Here is a 25,000-nt window from a genome sequence, read left to right on the forward strand (position 1 = left end):
GACGAAGATAAAGTCTGGATTCAGGTTTGACAGAATAGGTGATATGAAGTGAAATGATTATAATTTTTCTCAGGTAAGAGGGGGTATTATTTGGATAATCCAGATTAACTCATATAAACAATATGATGTCATTGTATCTTTCCTTGTCGTTCTTTATCTGAACATATCTTTTCATGTTTCTCTCTGTCTCTCTCTTTCCCTGTACCTCTTTTTCTATGTCTCTCTTTTTCATTCTCTCCCCACTCTCTTTCTCTCTGTCCTCTCTCTCTCTCTCTTTGTCTGTCTGTCTGACTCTCTCTCTCTCTCTCTCTTGCTGTGTCCCCTATCTCGCTGAATTTACGGTCTCTTTGTGAGGGAAGGATTATGAAGGCCCAACACTGCCAACCTTCAACACTTTAATCCTAACCTGATTAACAACAGCAGCTGAGGCATTATTGCAGAGCATCTAAATAACACCCCCTATTACCTGAGAAAAATTATATTCATTTCACTTCATATCACCTATTCTGTCAAACCTGAATCCAAACTTTATCTTCGTCGTCGTGTTCTTTTTCTTTTTCGCTTTTTTCCCATTTTTATCTTTATTTCTATATTTTGTCATTAAAGCTTTTGTACCTGTCGACAATACATTGAATTTGACATTCATCAACATCGGCTTCAGATAGTCACAAGCACGTGTTCCACGTCTTTGTGCATAGATTGATATAAACCTGCCTTTCTGTTAAGACGACCGTGTTACTTACGCAACAGACACACACGGAGACACGTGCGAAGGTAAAGAGTTCCATAGAGAAAGAAGTTTGTTTTTTTGTTTGTTTTTTTTTAATTGTAGAGATGTTCGCTCAGTGTTTATCTGCTGGTCTAAAAGACCAAAAGTTATTTTCGTTTTCATGAAATCATGATGTGTAATAGGTACTGTCTGCGAGTTAATGAGGGAATGAGTGGTGTATACTTACAAATATCTTGGAATTCTACTGTACAGTGTGAATGTTTGGTTCAGAATTATGGGGTCTAGATAGAAATGCCACTGCACACTGTGAATCCGTTCATTTATCGGGGTTGAAAACCTTTTCAAATCTAACGATTCAGTATACAGTGAAACGAATAAATATGCAATCTACATAAAATCTGCTGTGAGATGTGTTAGATTCTGGGAATATGTTGTATGATTTATATTCTGTAGGAAAACGAAACAGGGCGTCAACTTGTCAACTTGTACGAACTTGTCTATGTGAATTGGGATTTGGATATGTTTGGAATACCAATGAGGACATGCTTTTTTTCAAAGAACATTTCGGCAACGTTTAATAACCTGTAGATGGGTATAAACTGGGAAAATCATGTCTAGTCCAGTGATAGATTATATTCCTACAGATTTTTTTTTTTTATTTCTGTACATTTTCTTAAGAATTGATATGGGCTTAACATGGAAAGACATCTACGATTTTTGTTAACAAGATTTGAATTTGGCATTTCTGAAACCAACATGAACAGGTACTGCTATAAACATGTTGATCATTCAGAGGAGTTCTTCCCTTTCACAATGAGTCCAATAAAGCTGGGGTTTATTTTATTTTGAAGTGTCCTATATTCTATAGAAATATTACGAACGTTCTTGTTTGTGTAAATTCTGTTCATCGATGATATCATGTGCCAGTGGTGCCCTACAACCTCGTATTGTATGTATGTACAGCGTTTAAGTTCAAGAACCAGTAATGTCAAAACATAATTTGTTTAAATGTGAAAATATTGACTTTGTTCACCGATAGTAATGGTGACATCTGCATATTTTGTTATCGCCCTTTATTTATATAGGCTTATGGCCTCAAATGAATAAATCATCATTCTGTCTGTCTGTCTGTCTGTCTGTCTCTCTGTGTCTCTGTCTCTGTCTCTCTGTGCCTCTGTCTCTGTCTCTGTCTCTGTCTCTGTCTCTCTCTCTCTCTCTCTCTCTCGTTCCCTTTTGTGTTTTCCTTCTGCAAATGAAACAAAATCTGTGGTTTTGCAAACATGTCCGTCAGAGTCAGTCAAAAGGTAGCTGTGAGTTGATGACAGCTTGAAGGACAAAGCGAAGGTGAATGAATACAAAATTGAACTGAAGAACAAGTTCAGCGTACTGGAAGGACTGACAGAAGAAACTGTGGAAGACCAATGGCATGAACTGCGCAACATCTGGACATCAACGTGCAACAAGGTAATGGGCACGAAGACACGGGAACACAAGGAATGGTTATCACCTGACACATGGAAGCTCATCACCGATAGGAAAGAGCTGAAGGAGAAGATCAACCTGGCTCAGAACCAAGAAGAGAGGCAGGAGCTGCAGGCACTCTACTGGGAGACCAACAGACAAGTGAAAAAGAGTGCCAGGAAAGACAAGCGAGCTTTCATTCACCAGCTCACGGAGGAAGCTGAGACTGCAGCTGGAAAGAGAGACATGAAAAGACTCTACGAGATCACCAGAGTTCTGTCGGGAAGAACAAGTAACCCCACTCGACCTGTTAGAGACAAGAACGGAGAAATCATCACCGGAAAAGAAGAAGAAAGAGCAAGATGGGCAGAATATTTCAAAGATACCCTGAACAGACCATCACCACCAGTCCCCCCTGACGTGACACCGGCTGTAGAGCTATTGGATGTTAACATCAACCCACCAACAAAGCTGGAGACCATGAAAGCCATCAAGTCCCTCAAGTCTGGAAAAGCAGCAGGACCAGATGGCATACCACCAGAAGCCCTGAAAGCAGATATTGAGACATCGACTGACATGTTGCACCCATTGCTAGTGAAGATTTGGGAGACAGAAGCAGTACCACAAGACTGGAAGAAAGGCTACATCGTTAAACTTCCAAAGAAGGGCGACCTGTCATCATGCAGCAATTGGAGAGGGATTACGCTTCTGTCAATACCTGGAAAAGTGCTGACAAGAATCATCTTGGACAGGCTGAAGACCGCCTTAGACAAGACCCTGCGAGATGAACAGGCAGGCTTCCGTCAAGACAGATCCTGCACGGACCACATTGCCACCATGAGAATTATTATTGAACAGTCCTTGGAGTGGCAGACCTCCCTGTACAGCGTCTTTGTGGACTTCCAGAAGGCGTTCGACAGCGTGGACAGGGAGGTGATATGGAAACTAATGCAGCACTACGGCTTTCCTCTAAAATATATTGCCATCATCCAGCAACTGTATAAGGACGCCACCTGCCAAGTCATACACGAGGGAAAGCTGACTGACCCCTTCCAGGTACGAACCGGTGTACGTCAGGGCTGCCTATTGTCTCCGACAATTTTTCTGATGGTGGTGGACTGAATCATGCGGCAATCCACAGCAGGCCAGAAGACCGGCATCCAGTGGACCTTCACCAAACAGTTGGAAGACCTCGACTTCGCGGACGACATCAGTCTCCTCTCCCACACGAAACAACACGCACAGGAAAAGTTAGACCGCGTCGCAATAGAGGCAGAGAGGACCGGCCTCAGGATCAACATCGGAAAGACAGAGATCCTACGCATCAACAACAAGCAGCAAGACCCAGTCCGATGACAGCAGGAAGAGATCAAAGAAGTGGAAAAGTTCACATATCTGGGCAGCGTAGTGAGCAAGGATGGTGGAGCAGACGATGACATCAAGAGCAGCATCAATAAAGCGAGACACACCTTCAGAACTCTCCGACCCATCTGGCAATCTTCAGCCCTCTCACTTCACAACAAGATCAGAATATTTAACACCAACGTCAAGTCAGTCATGCTGTACGGCTCAGAGACATGGCGCACTACCAAGACCAACAGGAACAAACTCCAGACATTTGTCAACAGATGCCTGCGCAACATTCTGAACATCAGGTGGCCTGAAATCATCTCAAATGAAGACCTCTGGGACAGAACCAAACAAGCACCCATAGAAGAAGAAATCAAAAAGAGAAAGTGGGGGTGGATAGGCCACACGTTGCGCAAGTCACCACTCAACATCACTCGCCAGGCACTTGACTGGAACCCCCAAGGCAAACGCAAAGTTGGCAGACCCAGGCAGACTTGAAGAAGAAGTACGGACACGCCGGAATGACGTGGGCCCAGATAAAGAGGATCGCCCCAAACCGTGTCCGTTGAAGGAGTGCTGTTGCGGCCCTTTGTTCCCGAGCGGAGCTATAGGCATAAGTCAAAGTCAAGAGTTGATGACACGTTCCCGTCAAGCGATAGAACAAACAACCTTGGCCTGCTGTACAGTGCTGTAGAAAATTATTTTGGTTACAGCAGATTGCACAGTGTGATATTCTGGCTGCTCTTCACATGGAAAGCGCTTCCCACAGTACAGCGCCATCCTTTTCTTTCTGTCTACAGTTGTAATTGTTTCAAGATGGGTTTTGTCTTGCAAAGGATGAATGGGCTTTTCTGCAGACTGTGGCAAGGACAACACCTTTTTGCTGTGTTTAAAAAAAAAAAATTTTTTACGTGCAATTAGTGCATACTACCCACGGGAAATTGCTTTATCGCTTTATGATAATATAGTAATAGTAGTAGTAGTAGTGGTAGTATCATTATTATTATTACTATTATTATTATTATTATTATTATTATTATTATTATTATCATTATCATCATTATGTATGCAGGAAGACGAAAAGAGACATATTGCCATCAGCATGTTCCAATACGGCGGCCTGCTCCTTATATCTGTGGCTGTGATATTAGAACCAGTGATCGCGGACACTTCCTGTAAAGGTAAGTAGAGGTTCTATGTTTCTGTCTGATGCTGATCGGCACAGCTAGGATTATGGAGTCACGCACACACACAGAATACACACGAGAGACCGACTCACAAACATGCGCGCACGCACACACACGCACACACACACACACGCACACACACACACACACACACACACACACACACACACACACACACACATGCTCACGCATAAACACACACACGCGCGCCCTCGCACACGTTCACGCACACATACGCACACACATATAAACATGTATGCACACACTCACACGCATACACAGACATACACACACAGCGATATACAGACACCCATCCATTCAACCTTCCCATGGACATACCAATACAGCACACACACTCACACACACACACATGCATACCTACAGCACATTCGCGCGCGCCCAAACACACACGCCCCCCCGACCTCCACCCACACATGCACAAGACAAAATCACTCGTTGCTACAAAGACCTGGCTGTGTTTTGCAGGCTGCAGTGTCGGCGGTGATTGCCTTGCAGAGGGAACCACGTATGAGAAGAGGTGCGCCACTTACACCTGTTTATCCACCTACATCGACGGCGTCACCACCTACCACATCCTCCCCACAATGTTAGGTCAGTACAACATACCCGTCATTATTGGTATCGTTCATCTAAAGAAAAAAAGAAATAATAAAATTAATGATGATGAATCCTAAAACTCAGAAGCAAAAGAACATTTCTTGTATATTTTGCTAGTTTCACACCATCTTCCTTCACAAAAGTTGAAACAGGAAAGACTCGGGTTGGTTACACTGTGAGTGAAACGAGTTCAACACAGCCGCATCATCAGTTTCAGTTTCAGTTTCTCAAGGAGACGTCACTGCGTCCGGACAAATCCATATGCGCTGCACCACATCTGATAGGCAGATACCAGACCAGCAGCATAACCCAACGCGTTTTATCAGGCCTTGTGCGCATCCATATATATATATGTTCCACAGGACTTCAAAGACGCTTCCATCATACACCTGTACAAGCGCAAAGGAAATCGTCAGGCCTGTGACAACCATCGTGGAATATCCCTGCTGTCCGTCGCAGGCAAGACTCTGGCCAGAGTGCTACTCAACCGTCTCATAGCGCACCTTGAGCAAGGTCTCCTACCATAGAGCCAGTGTGGCTTCCGGAAAGAACGCGGGACTATCGACATGGTGTTTGCTGCCAGGCAGCTCCAGGAGAAGTGTCAGGAACAGAACGCCAACCTTTACTCCACCTATGTCGATCTGACCAAGGCCTTCGATACTGTTAGCAGAGAATCATGGCAAAGTACGGATGTCCCAGAAAGTTCATCACCATCATACGGCAACTACAAGATGGGATGCTGGCCCGAGTCCAAGACAACGGAGATTCTTCAGAACCATTCCCTGTCTCCAACGGAGTCAAGCAAGGGTGTGTTCTTGCCCCCACCCTGTTCAGTCTCATGTTTTCAGCCATGCTGACAGATGCCTTCAGAGACGCTGACGTAGGCATTGGCATTAGGTACCGCACAGATGGCTCACTCTTTAACCTCAGGAGGATTCAAGCAAAAACCAAGGTGAGGACAGACACCGTCAACGACTTCCTGTTTGCTGATGACTGCGCTCTCAACGAAGCTGACATGCAAAACAGTGTCGACAAGTTCTCTGCTGCCTGTGACAACTTTGGCCTCACAATCAGCACAAAGAAGACTGAGGTGATGCACCAGCCAGCTCCAGGAAAGCCTTACGTTGAACCAAACATCTTCATCAACGGGCAACGACTGAACGCGGTGGACAAGTTCACATACCTGGGCAGTACACTCTCTCGCACAGTTGTCATCGACGACGAGGTGAATGCCAGACTCGCCAAAGCCAGCGCTGCCTTCGGCAGACTCCATAAGAACGTTTGGAACAGGAGAGGCATCACCCTGGAGACGAAGCTCAAAGTATACAAGGCCATAGTTCTCACCACACTCCTCTATGGATGTGAATCATGGACGGTCTACAAATGCCACGCCAAAAAGCTGAACCACTTCCACACCACCAGCCTCAGAAAACGTCTCGGCATAAAGTGGCAAGAGAAGATCCCTGACACAGAGGTGCTCACTCGTGCAAACTTGCCCAGCATCTACACCATCTTGATGCAGGCCCAGCTGCGCTGGGCAGGCCATGTAGTTCGCATGCCAGACCACTGGCTCCCCAAGAAACTGCTGTACGGCGAACTCCAACATGGCAAGCGCTCCCATGGAGGCCAAAAGAAGCGCTTCAAAGACACTCTGAAAGCTCCTCTGAAGGCCTTCAGCATCAGCCACGACACATGGGAGCTGAATGTAACGGACAGACCAAAGTGGCGTTCAGCTGTCCACAAAGGCGCCAAATCCTGTGAGGCCAACAGAATCGCTGCAGCAGAGCAACGCAGACAGGCCAGGAAAAGCAGTGCCAGCAAGTCCCCGACAGCCGCCACCATCCCCTGTCCACACTGCGTCAGAACCTTCCGGGCGCGGAAAGTCCTGACCAGTCATCTGCGCACCCACAGAGCCCAACCCACAAACCCCCAGGATGACTAGATGTCCTCGTCGATCCCGACGGACGAACCATATATATATATATATATATATATATATATATATATATATATATATATATATATATATATATATATATTTGTGTACCTATCAGGGTGGATTTCGTCTACAGAATTTTGCCAGACGACAACACTCACGTTGCCTTGGGTTCTTTTTCAGTGTGCCAAGTGCGTGCTGCACACGGGGACCTCATTTTATCGTCTCATCCGAATGACTAGAGTCTCACTTTGATTTACCAGTCAAATTTGGGAGAAAGAGCCGAGAGCGGGATTCGAACGCAGACCCTCACGGACTGTATACTGTCAGATCAGTGTCTTAACCATTCTGCCACTTTCCTCCTTGCATCATCAACGTTGCCTGGCCACTGGCGTCCGACTATGGTTTTGCAAGAGACTAAATTGGAGGGAGTTCCATGCCAGTGTCACAGTTGAGGTTAGGCCTTCTCATCTTGATCTGGATGGCTTCTTTAGCCATTTGTCTTTAACGTCCCCGCCAGTAGCCTGTACGGCCCCAGAGAATGATGGAGTCTCCCGTCGGTCCGACGGATGAGTAGGCAGGCAGGCTTATCTGTCGGTGTGTGTCCTCATATGGGAGAAGAGGCTGATTCTGAATGCGCAGCACTTCCCACAGGTGTTGCAAGGGAAAACGTCTCCAGAAGTTGAGCCCTGCTTCCTTCGCTCACGCTTCTTCTTAATGGCCAGCGTTCTCTTGTTTTCAAACGTCTTTATGCCACTAGAGCACAGTATCCTCCAGCGAGAGCGGTCAAGGGCATCAGTTTCCCAGGAAGCGATTTCTATGTCACAGGCTTTGAGGTTTGTCTTCAAGGTGTCCTTGAAGTGCTTGCAGGGTCTTCCACGTTCACGGAAGCCTTCAGCTGGCCATACAAAATCATATTCGGGATCCTGCTGTCTGCCATGCGGACAACGTGTCCTGTCCAGCGTAGCTGGCACTGGATCAGCAGGCTTTCGATGGTGGGCAGGCCGCTCCTCTTTAGGACCTGCAGGATGGAGACCCTGTCTTGCTACTTTATGCCGAGGATCTTTCCTAGGCATCTCTGGTGAAACTGCTCAAGTTGTTGAATATGACGGCGATACGTCGTCAATGTTTCACAGCAGTACAACAAGGTGGTCAGCAGAACAGCTCTGTAGGTTTTCATCTTGGTGCTCAGCCTGATGCCTTTGTTGTTCCACAGTCTGTTGTTGAGTCTGCCAAAGATGGAGCTGGCCTTGGCGATGCGCAGCGTCACTTCTGCATCAAGGGCTCCGTTGCTGCATAGGGTGCTGCCCAGGTACCAAAACTTGTCGACTGACTTGATCTCTGTGTCATTGATCTTGATTGCAGGTGGGGGGGAGGCACTGGCGTTCTGTGAGTTAGCTGGTTGGTACATTGACTCGGTCTTGCTGAGGCTGATGGTGAGTCCAAGGCGCCTGCAGGAGGTTGAGAACCTGTCCATAATGAACTGCATGTCGTCATGGGTGTGTGCAGCAAGCGCGCAGTCATCAGCGAAGAGGAACTCTCTCAACAGTACCTCAAACACCCTGGACCTGGCGTGGAGTCGCTGCAAGTTGAAAAGTTTGCCATCTGTGTGAAACTGAATGTAGATGCCCCGCGGCCAGTCAGTCTTGGAAGGCGTCAATCAGCATGGCAGAGAAGAGAATGGAGAAGAGTGTGGGTGCCAGGACGCAGCCCTACGTCACTCCATTTATCACAGGGAACGGATCCGACATGTCAGTATTTTCCTGTACTCTCGCTTGCATGCCATCGTGGAATGACGCAATCAGCTGGATTAGGCTCGCTGGGCAGCCGAACTTTAGGAGCATCTTTTCACAGACCACGGTGGTTCACCGTGTCGAAGGCCTTAGTCAGGTCTACAAATACCATGTGGAGCTCCTTGTTCTGATCACGGCATTTCTCTTGCATCTGGCGTACGGCAAACACCATGTCACATGTTCCCCTGCCTGAGCGGAAGCCACACTGTGCTTCAGGGATGACTGTGTTAGAGACATGGTCAACCAGTCTGTTCAGTATGATGCGGGTGAAGATCTTGCCGGCGATGCAGAGGAGAGAGATTCCACGGTGGTTATCGCAGGATGTTTTGTCTCCCTTCCGTTTTTAAATGTGGACAATAAAAGCATCCCTGAAATCCTGTGGGACCTCCCCTCTCTCTCAGATAGACTGGAACAGGGCGGTCAGCTTGTCTGTCAGCACCTCGCATCCATACTTGTAGATGTCGGCCTGGATTCCATCCGCTCCTGGTGCTTTTCCTGACGTTGTCAGCTTCAGGGCCTTCTGGGTCTCGACCTTGGTGGGAGGGGCAGCTAGCGAGTCACTGACTGGTAGCTGTGGGAGGGCTGCAATTGCCTCATCTGATACGGACGAGTCCCTGTTGAGGAGGGTGTTGAAGTGCTCTGCCCAGCGGGCAAGGATGTCGGACCATCGCCTGGATGATGTCTTTCTTGTCTGTCAGGAGGGTGGTCTGGTCCAAGGGTCGGACAGGGGTTGATCCTGTGACTCTCGGCCCATACACAGCTCGAAGACCATCATGGAAGGTCTTCATGTCGTGAGCATCAGCAGCGGACTGAAGCTCTTCGGACTTTCTCTCCCACCAGGTGTTCTTCATCTCACGCAGCCTCTTCTGTACAAGTTGCTTGGTTTGCAAGAACTGGTTCTCCTTCCTCTGGCAGTCTTTATTGGAAATGTGATCCTGATGCCGTATATGCAGTGTGTTCAGGAGCTTGGAGACTACAGAGTCGTTCTCGTCAAACCAGTCTTTGTTGCTCCTCTGTACAAAGCTGAGTGTGTCAGCTGCTGCTGTGTACACAGCATCTCTAAATGTGCTCCATACCTCTTCTACATCAGTCAATGCAGGAATTTCTTGGAAAGCTACTTGGATTTGCTGCTGCAGCACGTCCGTGGTGATAGGGACGCGGTGGATGTTCAGCTTCCTAGGGGGTTTCTGCCTCGCTGGTTGGAGCTTGCGTGCAAGTCTGATGTTCATCTTGCTGCGTACCAGGCGATGGTCCGACCAACAGACTGCTCCTCTCATGCAGCGTGTAATGGAAACAACACCTCTGTCCCTCTGCCGGACAATCACATAGTCCAGCATGTGCCACTGCTTGGAGCGGGGGTGCATCCATGTGTTTTTGTACTTATCTACTTGTTGGATGAGGGGATGCGCGCGCAGAGCGAGAGCAAAAGCAGTCCGTTGGAGTTGCACTTGCCAGTGCCGTGCTGTCCTAGGACTTTTGGCCACGAGGAGAACTCCACGCCGACGCGGGCATTGAAATTCCCAAGGATGATCAGCGTGTCCTTTCTGTCTACCGCTGAAATGGTGCGGCTGAGCTCCTCGTAGAAAGCTTCTTTGATGTCATCAGGGTTGGTCATCGTCGGGGCATACAGCTGATGACTGTGGCGAAGCCATCTTTGAACAGCTTCAGACACTTGGTCATCAGCCTGTCGTTTATCCCACGTGGAAGGCTGTCAAGCTGTCGTGCAAGTTTGGTTCGTATGGCAAAGCCCACGCCAGAGGTTCTTGAGGTGCCATCTGGCTTCCCAATGCAGTAGAAGGTGTAGCCCCCTCCAACTTCCTCCAGCTGGGTTTCACCCGCAAACCTGATTTCGCTCAGGGCTGCTATATCCACCTGGTAGAGATCAAGCATTCTAGCAATGAGCACTGTGCGTCTTTCTGGTCTCTGTCTCTGTCTGGTTCTTTTCTTCTGTTTTTGACCGCTATTGTTGGATGTCCAAGTAGGTGCTGTTTCCTACTAGGTATTAGGTGAGGCAGGCTTTGTTTGGGGATCCTTTTATCTTCCCTTCCCCATGTGGGGAGAGCAGTGCTGTCCCTAAAAAGGGCAGCTCTGACACTGTGGGAGGATACGGGCGCCGCATCTGCCCCAGTCTACGGCGGACGACCATCACCCCACAGCCGCCTGCGTGCAGAGTCGTGACTCTGGGTGTTGAAGGGCTAGCTCGTCGTTCCGACATTAGCCTCATTGCCTGACCAGCACAGGTGACTTTTTTTTTTCTTTTTTTTTTTTACCGAGGAGTTGTACAGCCCCTTCCCCACTCTCTCGCCTACCGACGCTCACAGTCCCACATTTGACCGAAGATAGGCGCTATATAAGTATCCATATCATCATCATCATCATATCATAATATCATATCACATATATGTTACAGGATGTGCAAGTGACAATGGGTCCTGTTACAACGACGGAGAGTCGTACATCCTTCAGACTTACAATTACATCTACAATTGCACGTGCAGTGTGAACGGCAGCTCGCCTTCTGTGTCCTGCTCCTTAGTGGACAGACAGCATTTGTGAGTGACTGACTGAAGAGAGAGAGAGAGAGAGAGAGAGAGAGAGAGAGAGAGAGAGAGAGAGAGAGAGAGAGAACGAACGAACGGACGAGCGCATGAACGAATCTGCTAAAGAGAGAGAGAGAGAGAGAGAGAGAGAGAGAGAGAGAGATGACAAGTACTCACTGATTGACCATTTGTACGTTTCTATTAATGGTAACCTCCCTCTCTGTATATATATATATATATATATATATATATATATATATATATATATATATATATATATATATATATATATGTGTGTGTGTGTGTGTGTGTGTGTGTGTGTGTGTGTGTGTGCAGTGGAGCCTTTCAAAATGACCAATGGCCAGCCCATTCCAGTGTCGCCGAGCTTTAACCAGTTTGTTTTGCCTGGAGTTATAGACTGCCTGAATACACACAGTACGTGACGTGCTCTCTGCAGCTGCTGCTGAACTAGTGATGTCAGAATATTCATCAGACAAAAATTTGAAGAACAAAAATGTAGCTGTTTTGTCTCATGGCAATATCTGGAATGAAACTATAATAAAAGGCTATATGCCTCTAGCATTCTGTGCGTGTTAGTTAGTGTGTGTGTTTGTGTGTGTGTGTGTGTGTGTGTGTGTGTGTGTGTGTGTGTGTGTGTGTGTGTGCTTGTGCGTGTGTATGGATTTGTGTGTATGTGGATTTTGTGTGTGTGTGTGTGTGTGTGTGTGTGTGTGTGTGTGTGTGTGTGACAGGACCTTATTTTGGTCCTATTTCAAATGTGAATGCTGTATGTGATTGATTGATGTTTGATTTTTCTCTGATTATTGTTGCTTCTTTCTTGTTATATGTACGTAATTTACGAAGCGTCATCAGCCTCTCTGTGAAGGAACATCACTGTAGAAGAGCAGTTCATTATTATCATTATTAGATTACGTGATCCTGTTCAAGAACATAACAATATTCGCATCAAAAGATAAATTCCTTTCTCAATCAAGAAGTTAAGTAAATCAAATGTCTGAGCCTTTGAAACAAACGTTTTTTTCAAAGTATTTGTTTTGATTGGAGTCAGATTAAACATGTAATGGAGGGATATGCAAAAGTGAAAGTGACAGGAAAAAAAGCCAAACCAAAAACAAAATAAAAACCATGCCAGTCTAGCCAGGAATCATACCATTTAAGGAGTTTTCATTTTTTTCATACTACATAGGTTCGTGATCTGATTTATCTGTTAACCATTTAACTGAATAAAATAAATTAACACACTGGCAACATTATACATGGAAGTACAACAAATTTACCAAACGTAAAGTGGCAAAACCCCAAAATAAACAAGCTGGTCTTTTACTGCCATGGGGCCGTATTCAAGAGACAGTCGTGCATACAGGTAGATCTAAATGTGTACCTGAGGGTAATCCACCTGAGGCAAGGCAAAGTGCGCGCCACGCCCAAGGGTAAGTAATATCCAGTATTCAGGAACACAAGAGCCTACCCGCCGGTCTACAAACCCGAAGGCAATTAACCTTCGTTCATGCTTAGCAAAAGAAGTTCCTGTTTGAACAAAAAATGATAATAATGACTTCTCTTGTTGTTGTGTTAGAATATCATATCAACGTGCCAAGTTTAGAGAATAAAATAAATAAATAAATAAATATAACAGTAAATGCAGTTTGCATATAATTTGGCTTCTTTTTTTAAATTGTTTTGTGCCCATCCCATAGGTGCAATATTGTTTTAAACAAGATGACTAGAAAGAACTGATCTTTTCCGATTTTATGCCAAATTTGGTGTCAATTGACAAAGTATCTGCAGAGAAAAATGGCAATGTTAAAGTTTACCACGGACACACAGACACAGACACAGACACACACACACACACACACACACACAGACAACCGAACACCGGGTTAAAACATAGACTCGCTTTGTTTACACAAGTGAGTAAAAAAAAAAAAAAAAAAAAAAATAGAATTAAATTTGACTTGTAAAAATGGTTAGAACGTGTTCTGTATTTGATATTATAAACGTTCGGGTTAGAGAAAAAGAGCCATAATGCAGATTCGAACCAAGCATGTTCGGGTGAGAGCAAACAGTCTTACGCACAGCGCTAACATGTGTCTATAAATAAAATCGAGTTCTTTTTTTTTTTTAGCGGTATAAATTAGTTACGGTAATATAGTATTATTATTTCTGTTTTTTTTTAGATGAACGATAACGATACCAACAATGACGGGTATGTTGTACTGACTGTAATCTGTGGGGCCGATGTAGTAGGTGGTGACGCCGTCACTGTTGGTGGTGGAGACACAGGTGTAAGTGATACAGTACCACTCATACGTGTCATCCACTGCCACGCACTGACCGTTGAAACTACAGCCTGCAATACACAGCCAGGTGTTTGTAGCAACGAGTGATTTTGTCTTGTGTATGTGTGGGTGGAGGTCGGGGGGAGTGTGTGTTTGGGCGCGCGCGATTGTGCTGTAGGTATGCATGTGTGTGTGAGTGTGTGTGCTGTATTGGTATGTCCATGGGAAGGTTGAATGGGTGGGTGTGTGTATATCGCTGTGTGTGTAAGTCTGTGTATGCGCGTGAGTGTGTGCATACATGTTTAAATGTGTGTGCGTATGTGTGCGTGAACGTGTGCGAGGGCGCGCGTGTGTGTGTTTATGCGTGAGCATGTGTGTGTGTGTGTGTGTGTGTGTGTGTGTGTGTGTGTGTGTGTGTGTGTGCGTGTGTATGCGTGCGCGCGTGTGTGTGAGTCGGTCTCTCGTGTGTATTATGTGTGTGTGCGTGACTCCATAATCCTACATGTGCCGATCAGCATCAGACAGAAACATAGGACCTCTGCTTATCTTTACAGGAAGTGTCCGCGATCACTGGTTCTAAGATCACAGCCACAGATATAAGGAGCAGGCCGCCGTATTGGAACATGCTGATGACCATCTCTCTTTTTGTCTTCCTGCATACATAATGATGATGATGATGATGATAATAATGATACCACTACTACTGCTACTACTACTGCTATATTGTTATTATGAAAATGATACTACTAATGATACTACTACTATCACTACTACTACTACTTATATGATAGTTAGTCGTGTCCGACTATGACCACCAGAACAGCAGAGGAGGCAACTGCAGTTCCGACTATTTGGGCTAGAATTTGATTATAGTGGAGAGTGTCTTGCCCAGGTACATTCCCAGTCTCCCGGCCAAGAGGGTTTCAGGATAGTCGGCGTTGGGATGGTTCCCAAAGGCCAACTAGCCTACAAGGCTGCAGCACTAAGAGCCAGTGCAATTTTGCCTATATTCTTCTTACTATCATTATTATCATTCTTCTTCTTATTGCTTGTTGTTGTCTTCATCATCATCATGCTCGGTTCTTGAAGGGTTGCACAGGTTGTTGTTGTTGTTTTTAAGGTCCTGATATGACACACTGTGTACAGCCACATACAGAATAAAAAATCAGCAAATTCTCCTCACAATGTGTTTGACATACTCAAGTTTGACATGACCGTCAGCTTGCAAAAGCGCGTTGATCTTATTTCCACATTGGCTCTATCAAGTTAAAAGAAAACGAAAGTGGAGGATGGATGAGGAGGAAGAAGGATGAAGGGGATGGAGGATGGAGGAAGAGGAAAAGGAACCAGGCAGAAAAGAAGCAGGCATCAGGAAGAAGGAAGCAAGAAGGCATTGAGAAGAAGCAGAAAGAAAGACAGACAGAAGAACAAGAATAAGAAGAAGACTACTAGTAGTAAATAACATCACTATTCAGGTAAAACACTTCTCGTTCCTCTTTCACACACCATTTATTCCTTCCTTCACTCACAAACTGTATGTAATACAGATCACGATTTAGTGAAAACAACAGACATTACTGTTGCTTTTCAAGGCCAGTAGATACAAAGACAAACCTCAAAGCCTGTGACATAGACATCGCTTCCTGGGAAACTGATGCCCTTGACCGCTCTCACTGGAGGATGCTGTGCTCTAGTGGCATAAAGACGTTTGAAAACAAGAGAACGCTGGCCATTAAGGAGAAGCGTGAGCGAAGGAAGCAGGGCTCAACTTCTGGAGATGTTTCTCTTGCAACACCTGTGGGAAGTGCTGCGCATCCAGAATCGGCCTCTTCTCCCATATGAGGACACGCACCGACAGATAAGCCTGCCTGCCTACTCATCCGTCGGACCGACGGGAGACTCCATCAGATACGCAGTGAGTGCTCCTATCTAAAAAAAACAAAACAAAACAAAACAAAACAAAACAAACAGACATACACACAAACTTCTTTCTGTATGGAACCTCTTACCTTCGTAAAGTATCTCCGTGTGTGTCTCTGGCGTAACACAGACATCTTTAAGTCCCACGCAGACAGGTAGGTTTATATTAATCCACACACAGTTTCAGTTTTTCAGTTTCAGTAGCTCAAGGAGGCGTCACTGCGTTCGGACAAAACCATATACGCTACACCACATCTGCCAAGCAGATGCCTGACCAGCAGCGTAACCCAACGCGCTTAGTCAGGCCTTGAGAAAAAAAAACAAAAAAACAAAAAAAACAAAACAAAAAAAAACACGGGGGAATAAATAATAGATAAGCTTGCATAAATAAATAAATAAATAAATAATAATTATAATATAGAAAAAGGTAGTAGTAATAATATTAGTAATAATAAAATGATAATAATAAAACATAAATAAATAAATAAATAAGACAACAATGGTGATAAATAAGCGAATAAATGTAAAATATGAAGACACACATTCACACATACACCCACACATGCATAACAGAAATGCACCAAACATGCAGTTTCACATATATGAAAGCACAGTCAAATACATATAAACGTACATGAGCTCCAACACACACACACACACACACACACACACACACACACGCATTACCGTGCACCTCCTCTACCCCCCTCCTCCACACACTCATTTCTAGTCTAAGTATCGCAGCTTCCACGGCACACACACACACACATACACAAACACACTCACAGAGATGAACACTTACTTGTACAAGCACATATGAAAGCACAGTCAAATACATATAAACGTACATGAGCTCCAACACACACACACACTGACTGACTGAAACCATTTATTGTCAGATTAACTGTTTGTTGTACTGACATTTTCGCAACCATTTGAATAAAATATTAACTGAGCAACACAAGGAAATTCTGATTTGAGGAAGGTATGATTTAAAAAAAAAAAAAAACACAAAAAAAAAACACACACAAACAAACAAACAAACAAACAAACATATTTAACAAATCAAGGTACCAAATTTCATTAATATCATTATCCCCAAAAAATATTCTAACGCACCCACATACTCACATACGTTTCTCCCCCACCCTCTCTCTACATACATCCATGCATGCACACAAATGCCCATTATAATTCCCCTACCTCATTCCCCTGCCCACTCACTCATACACACTCACACACACACACACACACACACACACACACACATTCACACTGTCTCTCACTCTTTCTCATCAAATTAAGGTTTCGTAATGTAATCAAGACGACATGTTACATGTTAGGGTCGAACAGTTCCACTAATTAGAATAATGGGAACTTTGCTCTACAAGTAAATCTGACGCTATCACCCAAAACGAAACACTACTTTGGATTAAATAAAACAGAGGGGAACCTCTGCAACAGAAAGGGGATGAAACAAATTAGAAAAACCGACCACACACACACACACACACACACACACACACACATTACCTTGCACCTCCTCTACCCCCTCCTCCACACACTCATTTCTAGTCTACGTATCGCAGCTTCCACGGCACACACACACACACACACAAACACACACTCACAGAGATGAACACTTACTTGTACAAGCACACACACATGCGCCCATATATCCCACCCCCAACCCCACACACGTACATACAAAGATATATATATATATATATATATATATATATATATATATATATATATATATATATATACGTTCCAATATCCTGTTGCTCCCACAGTGTAGGCATGCATACACTCACATACCTCATCCTCTACCCCACCTCCCCCCGCACTCCCACCTCCCCTCACACACACACACACACACACACACGTACACATATCTCTCCTGACACTTGTGTACACTTTCACTCTCGCGCATTCACAAACGCACTCAAAAGCACAGACCCACACATACACACAAACACACACAGCCGCCACTGACTGGCCGCAAGAGGGATGGGAAAAGATCTCTGATGCCAAGAACGTGGCGTCTAGTGTGTTGCTCGGTCTATTGTATTTGGAAAGGCCCACAGAGACTCTGTTCCGTTTTGAAGAAATTTGCGCAATGTTGGTTTGGAAATGATGCCGATATTTGTTTGATTTGCAAAGCATCGTGGAACAGGTGCTTGTGACTGTCAGAAAAGAGCCGACGTGGATAGATTGCCAACTCATTGCGTGGTCCCTAAAAGTAATGGATTCAGGATTGACAGAACTGGTGGTGTGAGGTGAAATGAATATCATTCATTGGGTGGACAGAGCGGAGGGCAGGGGGCGGGGCGTGGGGGTGGGGGGGTGGGGTGAAATAATGCTTCAGCTGCGGTTAATAAAGCTAGGATCAAAGTGATGGAGTTGGTCGGAAGGTGTGTGTGTGTGTGTGTGTGTGTGTGTGTGTGGTCGGGGCTGGGGGTGGGAGGGCGTGTTGTTTACACAGACGGTGTTGGTAGTGATGACGGTGGATTAAAACGACTTTCTGTGTCTGTCATGTGTGAGGGCACGCGCGTTCAAATGCATTCATATTATTCATTATATTTCCTTATATTATACAGCATTGCAATGCTGATGGAGAGAGCAGAGAGGGAGAAAGGTGGCGTAATGGTTAAGACGTTCATCCGCCAATACAATGTCCGTGAGGGATTGGGCTCAGTTCCCGCTCTCGCCCTTTCTCCTAACTTTGATTGGAAAGAAAAAAAAAATCAAACAGAGCGTCTGGTTATTCGGATGAGACAATAAACCGAGGTCCCGTGTGCAGCACTCACTTGGCCCGCTGAAAAAAAAAAGAACAAACGGCAACAAAAGGATGTTCTGTGGCAAAATTCTGTGGAAGAAATCTTCTCTGATAGATACACAAATATCCATGTACTAAAATCTGTGGAAGAAATCTACTCTGATAGATACATAAATATCCATGTACTCAATTCTGTGGAAGAAATCTACTCTGATGGACACACAAATAATCATGTACTCAATTCTGTGGAAGAAATCTACTCTGATAGATACACAAATATCCATGTACTCAATTCTGTGGAAGAAATCTACTCCGATAGATACACAAATATCCATGTACTCAATTCTGTGGAAGAAATCTACTCAGATACATAAATATCCATGTACTCAATTATGTGGAAGAAATCTACTCTGATAGATACACAATTATCCATGTACTCAATTCTGTGGAAGAAATCTACTCTGATAGATACACAAATATCCATGTACTCAATTCTGTGGAAGAAATCTACTCTGATAGATACACAATTATCCATGTACTCAATTCTGTGGAAGAAATCTACTCTGATAGATACACAATTATCCATGTACTCAATTCTGTGGAAGAAATCTACTCTGATAGATACATGCAACAATTATCCATGTACTCAAGGTGTCGAGTTATGCTGCTGGTCGGGCATCTGCCTGGCAGATGTGGCGTGGTGTATTTTGTCCGAACGCAGTGGCGCCTCCTTGAGAAACCGAATTCATGTCACACACACACACACACACACACACACACACAGAGCTTCACTCTTTTCCCCTCTCACATGCACTCATGAAATCCGTTGCATAACAATTCTGATCGAGATAGTATATATATATATGTGTGGTGGAGAGGAGAAGAGGGAAGGAGAGGAATCAAAATCGAAACCAAAACATTATTGAAGAGAAAATGAAATATTCAGTCAATGTCATTTGTCATCTTTCCCTCACAAAAGAGAATTATACATTATCTTTGGGAAAACTGAGGTGGAAAAAGAGGAAAAAGTAAAAAAAACAAAAAACAAACTTACGCTCACAACTAAGCTTTATAAAAAAAAAAATAATAATAAAGAGAGAACTCTGCAAAACCATTGAAAAAAAACTTAGTAAATGAGCGTGTGCACATGCATCAATGAGAGAAGAAAAAAAAGTAGAAAAATAGTGGAGACAGCGAAGGAGAAAGACCGAGGAGATACAGAGGCGAGATATATATATATATATATATATATATATATATATATATATATAGAGAGAGAGAGAGAGAGAGAGAGAGAGAGAGAGAGAGAGAGAGAGAGAGAGAGAGAGAGAGAGAGAGAGAGAGAGAGAGAGAGATCGTTTTTTTTTGTTTTTATTTAAGGATTACGATTTCAGACATGGCCTATTCTACCAAACTGTCATTGGTAATCTACATCCGTTACGAATCGTGCACTATCATTTGAAGAAACAAATTATTTTCAGGAGGACATGCATGCTGAACACACACTCACTGGACGATGGATTGGAGAGGGAGAAAGACGAGAGTGAGAGAAAGGATGAGAGAGATCAATGTTTGTCGTCAATATAGCACTATGAAAGGTATAGAGAATCAGATGAACAGTGCACACTGTTGCAACTGTCTCTGATACCCACGTATGTCAAACGCGACAAATACCACAATGACCACCAGTGTGACCTTTACAACTGCTATTGTCACCACCACGAGAGAACAGAAAGGAATATGTTTAAGCAAACAAAACAGATCAACAGCAAAAACAAAACTGATCAATTCCAAAATGTGTGACATGTCCCGTTTGTAGCTGCAAACGGCATTTTCCAGATCCAAGTCAGTTCTGGTTGGAAGTGTTAAAATTTATGCATATTTGAAAAATTAGTAGAGAAATGTCCTTTTGTAGGGAATGTACCAAAAAATGCAAAACTACTTTTGAACATTTCTGGTTGTTGGGTATTTGTTATAGTCATATCGGCATGAGGCACAATTACACGTTTCAGATATTGTGGTGAAAAGGTATTGTTGTGCACTTATGTACACGAGTGATGCTTTGATTTCCATTTTGTTGATGGAAGGACGGTTAATCTAGCTTTTTCTGAAACTGGCATTGAAGGCTCCGGTGAAATTATTTGGGCTGTGTTTTCCGCTTATTGTCGAAAATACAATGAACCCAGGAATGACCTAACATGTGTTAAATGTCACAGATAACTATGTGTGTTTGAATTTGCGAATGTTTCCAATTGTTACACAGTAAGCACTACACACAAGAACATGCTTTTAGTTTGTAGTTATTTCTGTATAAGCAACGTTCACATGTAAAAAAGGCCAATCAAAACCTTTCTGCATCTCTCTCATTCACACACACACACACACACACACACACACACACACACACACACACACAAACGCCACGATACGCTTATAGTCTTTGTCAAGAGTTTATTATTGTGATAATCGCCATCATTACTATCAGATCTACCTTTGCTGATAGTGCTTGTCATTTGTCAAAATGTTCCAAGCAAACAAAAGTAACCTATGCAACACTTGACGTGTGCTTAGTGTGTGGTGTGCAGATTCTCTGAACAACGGTTTCAAGGCTGCAGATCCGTAATCCATCAGTTCATCTGTAAACACACATGAATATTTGATCAAGTTTGTGTGTGTTTTAAGTCGTTCTTTCCACACCTTCCCAGCAACCCGCACCATGTACATGGATTTGTTAAAATCATCCTTGTATACAGTTCCATGTTCCTGACAGCACAGCGTTGTTGAAACGTCTGTATGCATGATCACGCACACGCACACGCACACGCGCACACATTAGTATTGGTCTAATACTTTTATTATTTGTGAAATGTTTTGTAAATGCTTGTGTTGGCAAAGATTTTGTATAATATGAGGGAATTATGTGGATGTGGATGGGATGAGCATGGTGTACTTGTGTTTGAACATTTGTGTGTCTGTGTGTGTTTATGTGCGTCTGTGCGTGAAATAAAAATGCAAATGTATATTTCATTATCACACTATTCTTGTATATATATATATATATATGTATATATATATATATATATATATATATATATATTCTTTTCACCTCTATATATTTTTTTCCTATTTTTTATTGTACAAAAAATTTTAAAAAAGGCGATTGTTGCTTATTCAATTCACCATCACGAAATAATCTTGACTTTAACTCAATACATACACAGAACACCCAGACCCCATCCCACCCATACACGCTTGTGGCATCCTATTTGCATTCCACCTCGGAAAAGCCCCGAAGCACCTTTCTGGCAGAGTGAGAAAGCAAAGACCAAAGTCTGTGGAGACTATGGCAGAAGAGATGCCTCTCGTTGTTTCCCACTTGGCAGGTGCACACGTAGCCGGCATACGTGAATTTGTCTCCATCATTGTGACACTCTCCCTGCCTTTGTCCCTTGCACTCTGCAGGACAGACGAACGTGCATTCGCAAATAGATACAGAGTCACGCACGCAGGAATGGATTGCAGTGCATGCAGACATAGGCATAAGATAACACAGCTTGCGTAAGTACATGAATTCGTGGATACGGTGTGGGATACATAGCTTGCGTACGTGCATGAATTCGTGGATACGGTGTGGGATACATAGCTTGCGTATGTACATGAATTCGTGGATACGCTGTGGTCTTCATTGATATTAATTTTTGTTTCACACTTTATAACCAAGCTTACTAATATATACCAGTGTACATGTTCTGTAGAGACTTCACACACAAAGTTAAGAGCCTCTTCATGAAAGCCGGTATGTTTTCATGAAATGCATGAAAAATCGAAAGACGGTATCAATTATGCACAGTGCAGAAAAAAAAAAAAAAAAAAAAAAAAAAAAAAAAATTCAGGTGCACCGCTGTCTATGTGGATGCACAAACGGCTGTTTCCGGGCCTCGCCTGCACCAGGTAGCGCTTGAAAAATCTGTTCAACCCCAAAATGCACGTTGCTGTGGTTTGTCATTGCGCGCGCACACACAGAAACACACACACACACACGGAAACCCAAACTGAAATGGTTCCAGAGAATACTGGTACACACAATGCCAGATAATGCGTTACTTAATGATTGTCGTGTCCGACATTGACCATCAGAACAGTTGAGCGGTGCCCTGCATGTTGAAAAGTTTAACGTCCGGCAAAGAGTGGTGCATGTATTTAACCAATGGTGCTGTCCAACACACCAACACACACACACCAACACACACACACGTGTGTGTGTGTGCTAAATGACCTATACATACATACATACACGCACGCACGCTCGCTCGCTCGCTCTCTCTCTCTCTCTCTCTCTCTCAGACACAGACACACATATGTATACATATGTGTGTGTGCGTGTGCTAAATGACCCATACATACACGTACACGGTCTCTCTCTCTCTCTCTCTCTCTCTCTCTCTCTGTCTCTCAGAAACAGACACAGACATACACACACACACACACGGGCGCGCGCGGGTAGGATTCTGGCAGATTTTTTTTTGTCTTTAAATGACTGGGGGAAAATGACAGGCTGTGTCTATTGTTCAACGCATTGATACTGACGGGGATTTACTTACTGATGATGGTGTGGGATGTGCTCGGGTCAGTGCACGTTGTGGTGATGCAGTCGTCGCTAGTCGTTTCGTAGCCAACGCTCCGACACTGTCCGCCGATCTCACACCCTGCTTCCATTCAGAAAAAAAAAAAAAAAGTTAACTCTCTCCATACGAACGGCGAAAGAGACGACGTTAACAGCGTTTCACCCCAATTACCATCAAAATATTGCAAGTGGAAGGATCTTATACTGAAGAGGTGAATGATGACAAAGAATACAACAATTCTGACGACGGAAGCTAGCTAAAGGTTGGGTCATTCAGACACCCACTGGACATCCCCTGAGGGGTCTGTGTAGAGGAGAAGAGAGGGCTGGCCGTACTGAGTGAGTTAAAGGAGCAAGAATCAGGCTGACTTTCTTTTTTCAACCTCAGAAAAAAAAAATATAGACCAATGGAGAGCTCACTGCTTGCTCTGGGATATTACAATTTTTGCTACCTGGTCTATCAGATGCATTTTCAGGACCTGTGCCCTTGCATTTGAGACAGATAAAAAACAAAACAAAAAAAACAACAACAAAAAAAACCCACAAACTATCTCAGCTATTTCTATTTTTTCAGTACTTTCTAGTTTCTTCTCAGGAGGTGCACATCAACAATGACAATTAATAATGGTAATGATGATGATAATAATAATATAATAATGATGGTGGCAATAATAATAATAATAAAATAATAATAATAATAATAATAATAATAATAATAATAATAAGGCAAAGCTTTCATGGCTCACGTGATTCCTGCTGTCCAACAAGAAAACCGAGGGGATGGGGGAAGAGATTGGAGTGGGGTGTTACCAGTACTTATATAACAATCCAAATCTTTCGCTAACCATCAGAAACCAGTGTCAATCGCGTGCAAAGAGAACGGAGCTATTGCCTCTAAAAGCACGTCACCTCGATCGGCAGAAAGCAGATCCATCAACCGTTCGAAACTGGTTCCGTCTTCACGACTTTTCTGTACTTTGAATCGTTAACTCTCTCCATACGAACGGCGAAAGAGACGACGTTAACAGCGTTTCACCCCAATTACCATCAAAATATTGCAAGTGGAAGGATCTTATACTGAAGAGGTGAATGATGACAAAGAATACAACAATTCTGACGACGGAAGCTAGCTAAAGGTTGGGTCATTCAGACACCCACTGGACATCCCCTGAGGGGTCTGTGTAGAGGAGAAGAGAGGGCTGGCCGTACTGAGTGAGTTAAAGGAGCAAGAATCAGGCTGACTTTCTTTTTTCAACCTCAGAAAAAAAATATATAGACCAATGGAGAGGTCACTGCTTGCTCTGGGATATTACAATTTTTGCTACCTGGTCTATCAGATGCATTTTCAGGACCTGTGCCCTTGCATTTGAGACAGATAAAAAACAAAACAAAAAAAACAACAACAAAAAAACCCCACAAACTATCTCAGCTATTTCTATTTTTTCAGTACTTTCTAGTTTCTTCTCAGGAGGTGCACATCAACAATGACAATTAATAATGGTAATGATGATGATAATAATAATATAATAATGATGGTGGCAATAATAATAATAATAAAATAATAATAATAATAATAATAATAATAATAATAATAATAAGGCAAAGCTTTCATGGCTCACGTGATTCCTGCTGTCCAACAATAAAACCGATAAGGCCGGGAGGATGGGGGAAGAGATTGGAGTGGGGTGTTACCAGTACTTATCTAACAATCCAAATCTTTCGCTAACCATCAGAAACCAGTGTCAGTCGCGTGCAA

General features: G+C 43.8%; 2 protein-coding genes across 3 annotated transcripts in view; one reads left to right on the forward strand and one right to left on the reverse strand.

Moving 5' to 3' along the window:
- Nucleotides 1-4,627: 4,627 nt before the first annotated feature.
- On the forward strand, nucleotides 4,628-12,054 carry LOC143293654 (uncharacterized). Its single transcript, XM_076604783.1, has 4 exons — nucleotides 4,628-4,722; nucleotides 5,215-5,340; nucleotides 11,486-11,627; nucleotides 11,952-12,054. Exons 1-4 carry the CDS (start codon nucleotides 4,644-4,646, stop codon nucleotides 12,004-12,006), a joined length of 402 nt encoding a protein of 133 aa, XP_076460898.1. The 5' UTR covers nucleotides 4,628-4,643; the 3' UTR covers nucleotides 12,007-12,054.
- Nucleotides 12,055-21,051: 8,997 nt separating this feature from the next.
- The window catches only part of LOC143293663 (uncharacterized), a 6,811-nt gene continuing 2,862 nt past the window's right edge, over nucleotides 21,052-25,000 (reverse strand). Inside the window, exons 3-5 of one of the 2 annotated variants that reach the window (XM_076604805.1) lie at nucleotides 23,222-23,326; nucleotides 21,919-22,076; nucleotides 21,052-21,256 (exon numbers count right to left, since the gene is read on the reverse strand). In XM_076604805.1, the coding sequence (XP_076460920.1) occupies nucleotides 21,248-21,256; nucleotides 21,919-22,076; nucleotides 23,222-23,326 (272 nt within the window). In that variant the 3' untranslated portion in view covers nucleotides 21,052-21,247. Of the gene's footprint in view, nucleotides 21,257-21,918; nucleotides 22,077-23,221; nucleotides 23,330-25,000 lie in introns of both variants that reach the window. The other variant, XM_076604796.1, reaches the window with a different exon arrangement.

Source organism: Babylonia areolata, chromosome 1 (assembly GCF_041734735.1).
Source record: "Babylonia areolata isolate BAREFJ2019XMU chromosome 1, ASM4173473v1, whole genome shotgun sequence".
In the NCBI taxonomy this organism is placed as follows: domain Eukaryota; kingdom Metazoa; phylum Mollusca; class Gastropoda; order Neogastropoda; family Buccinidae; genus Babylonia; species Babylonia areolata.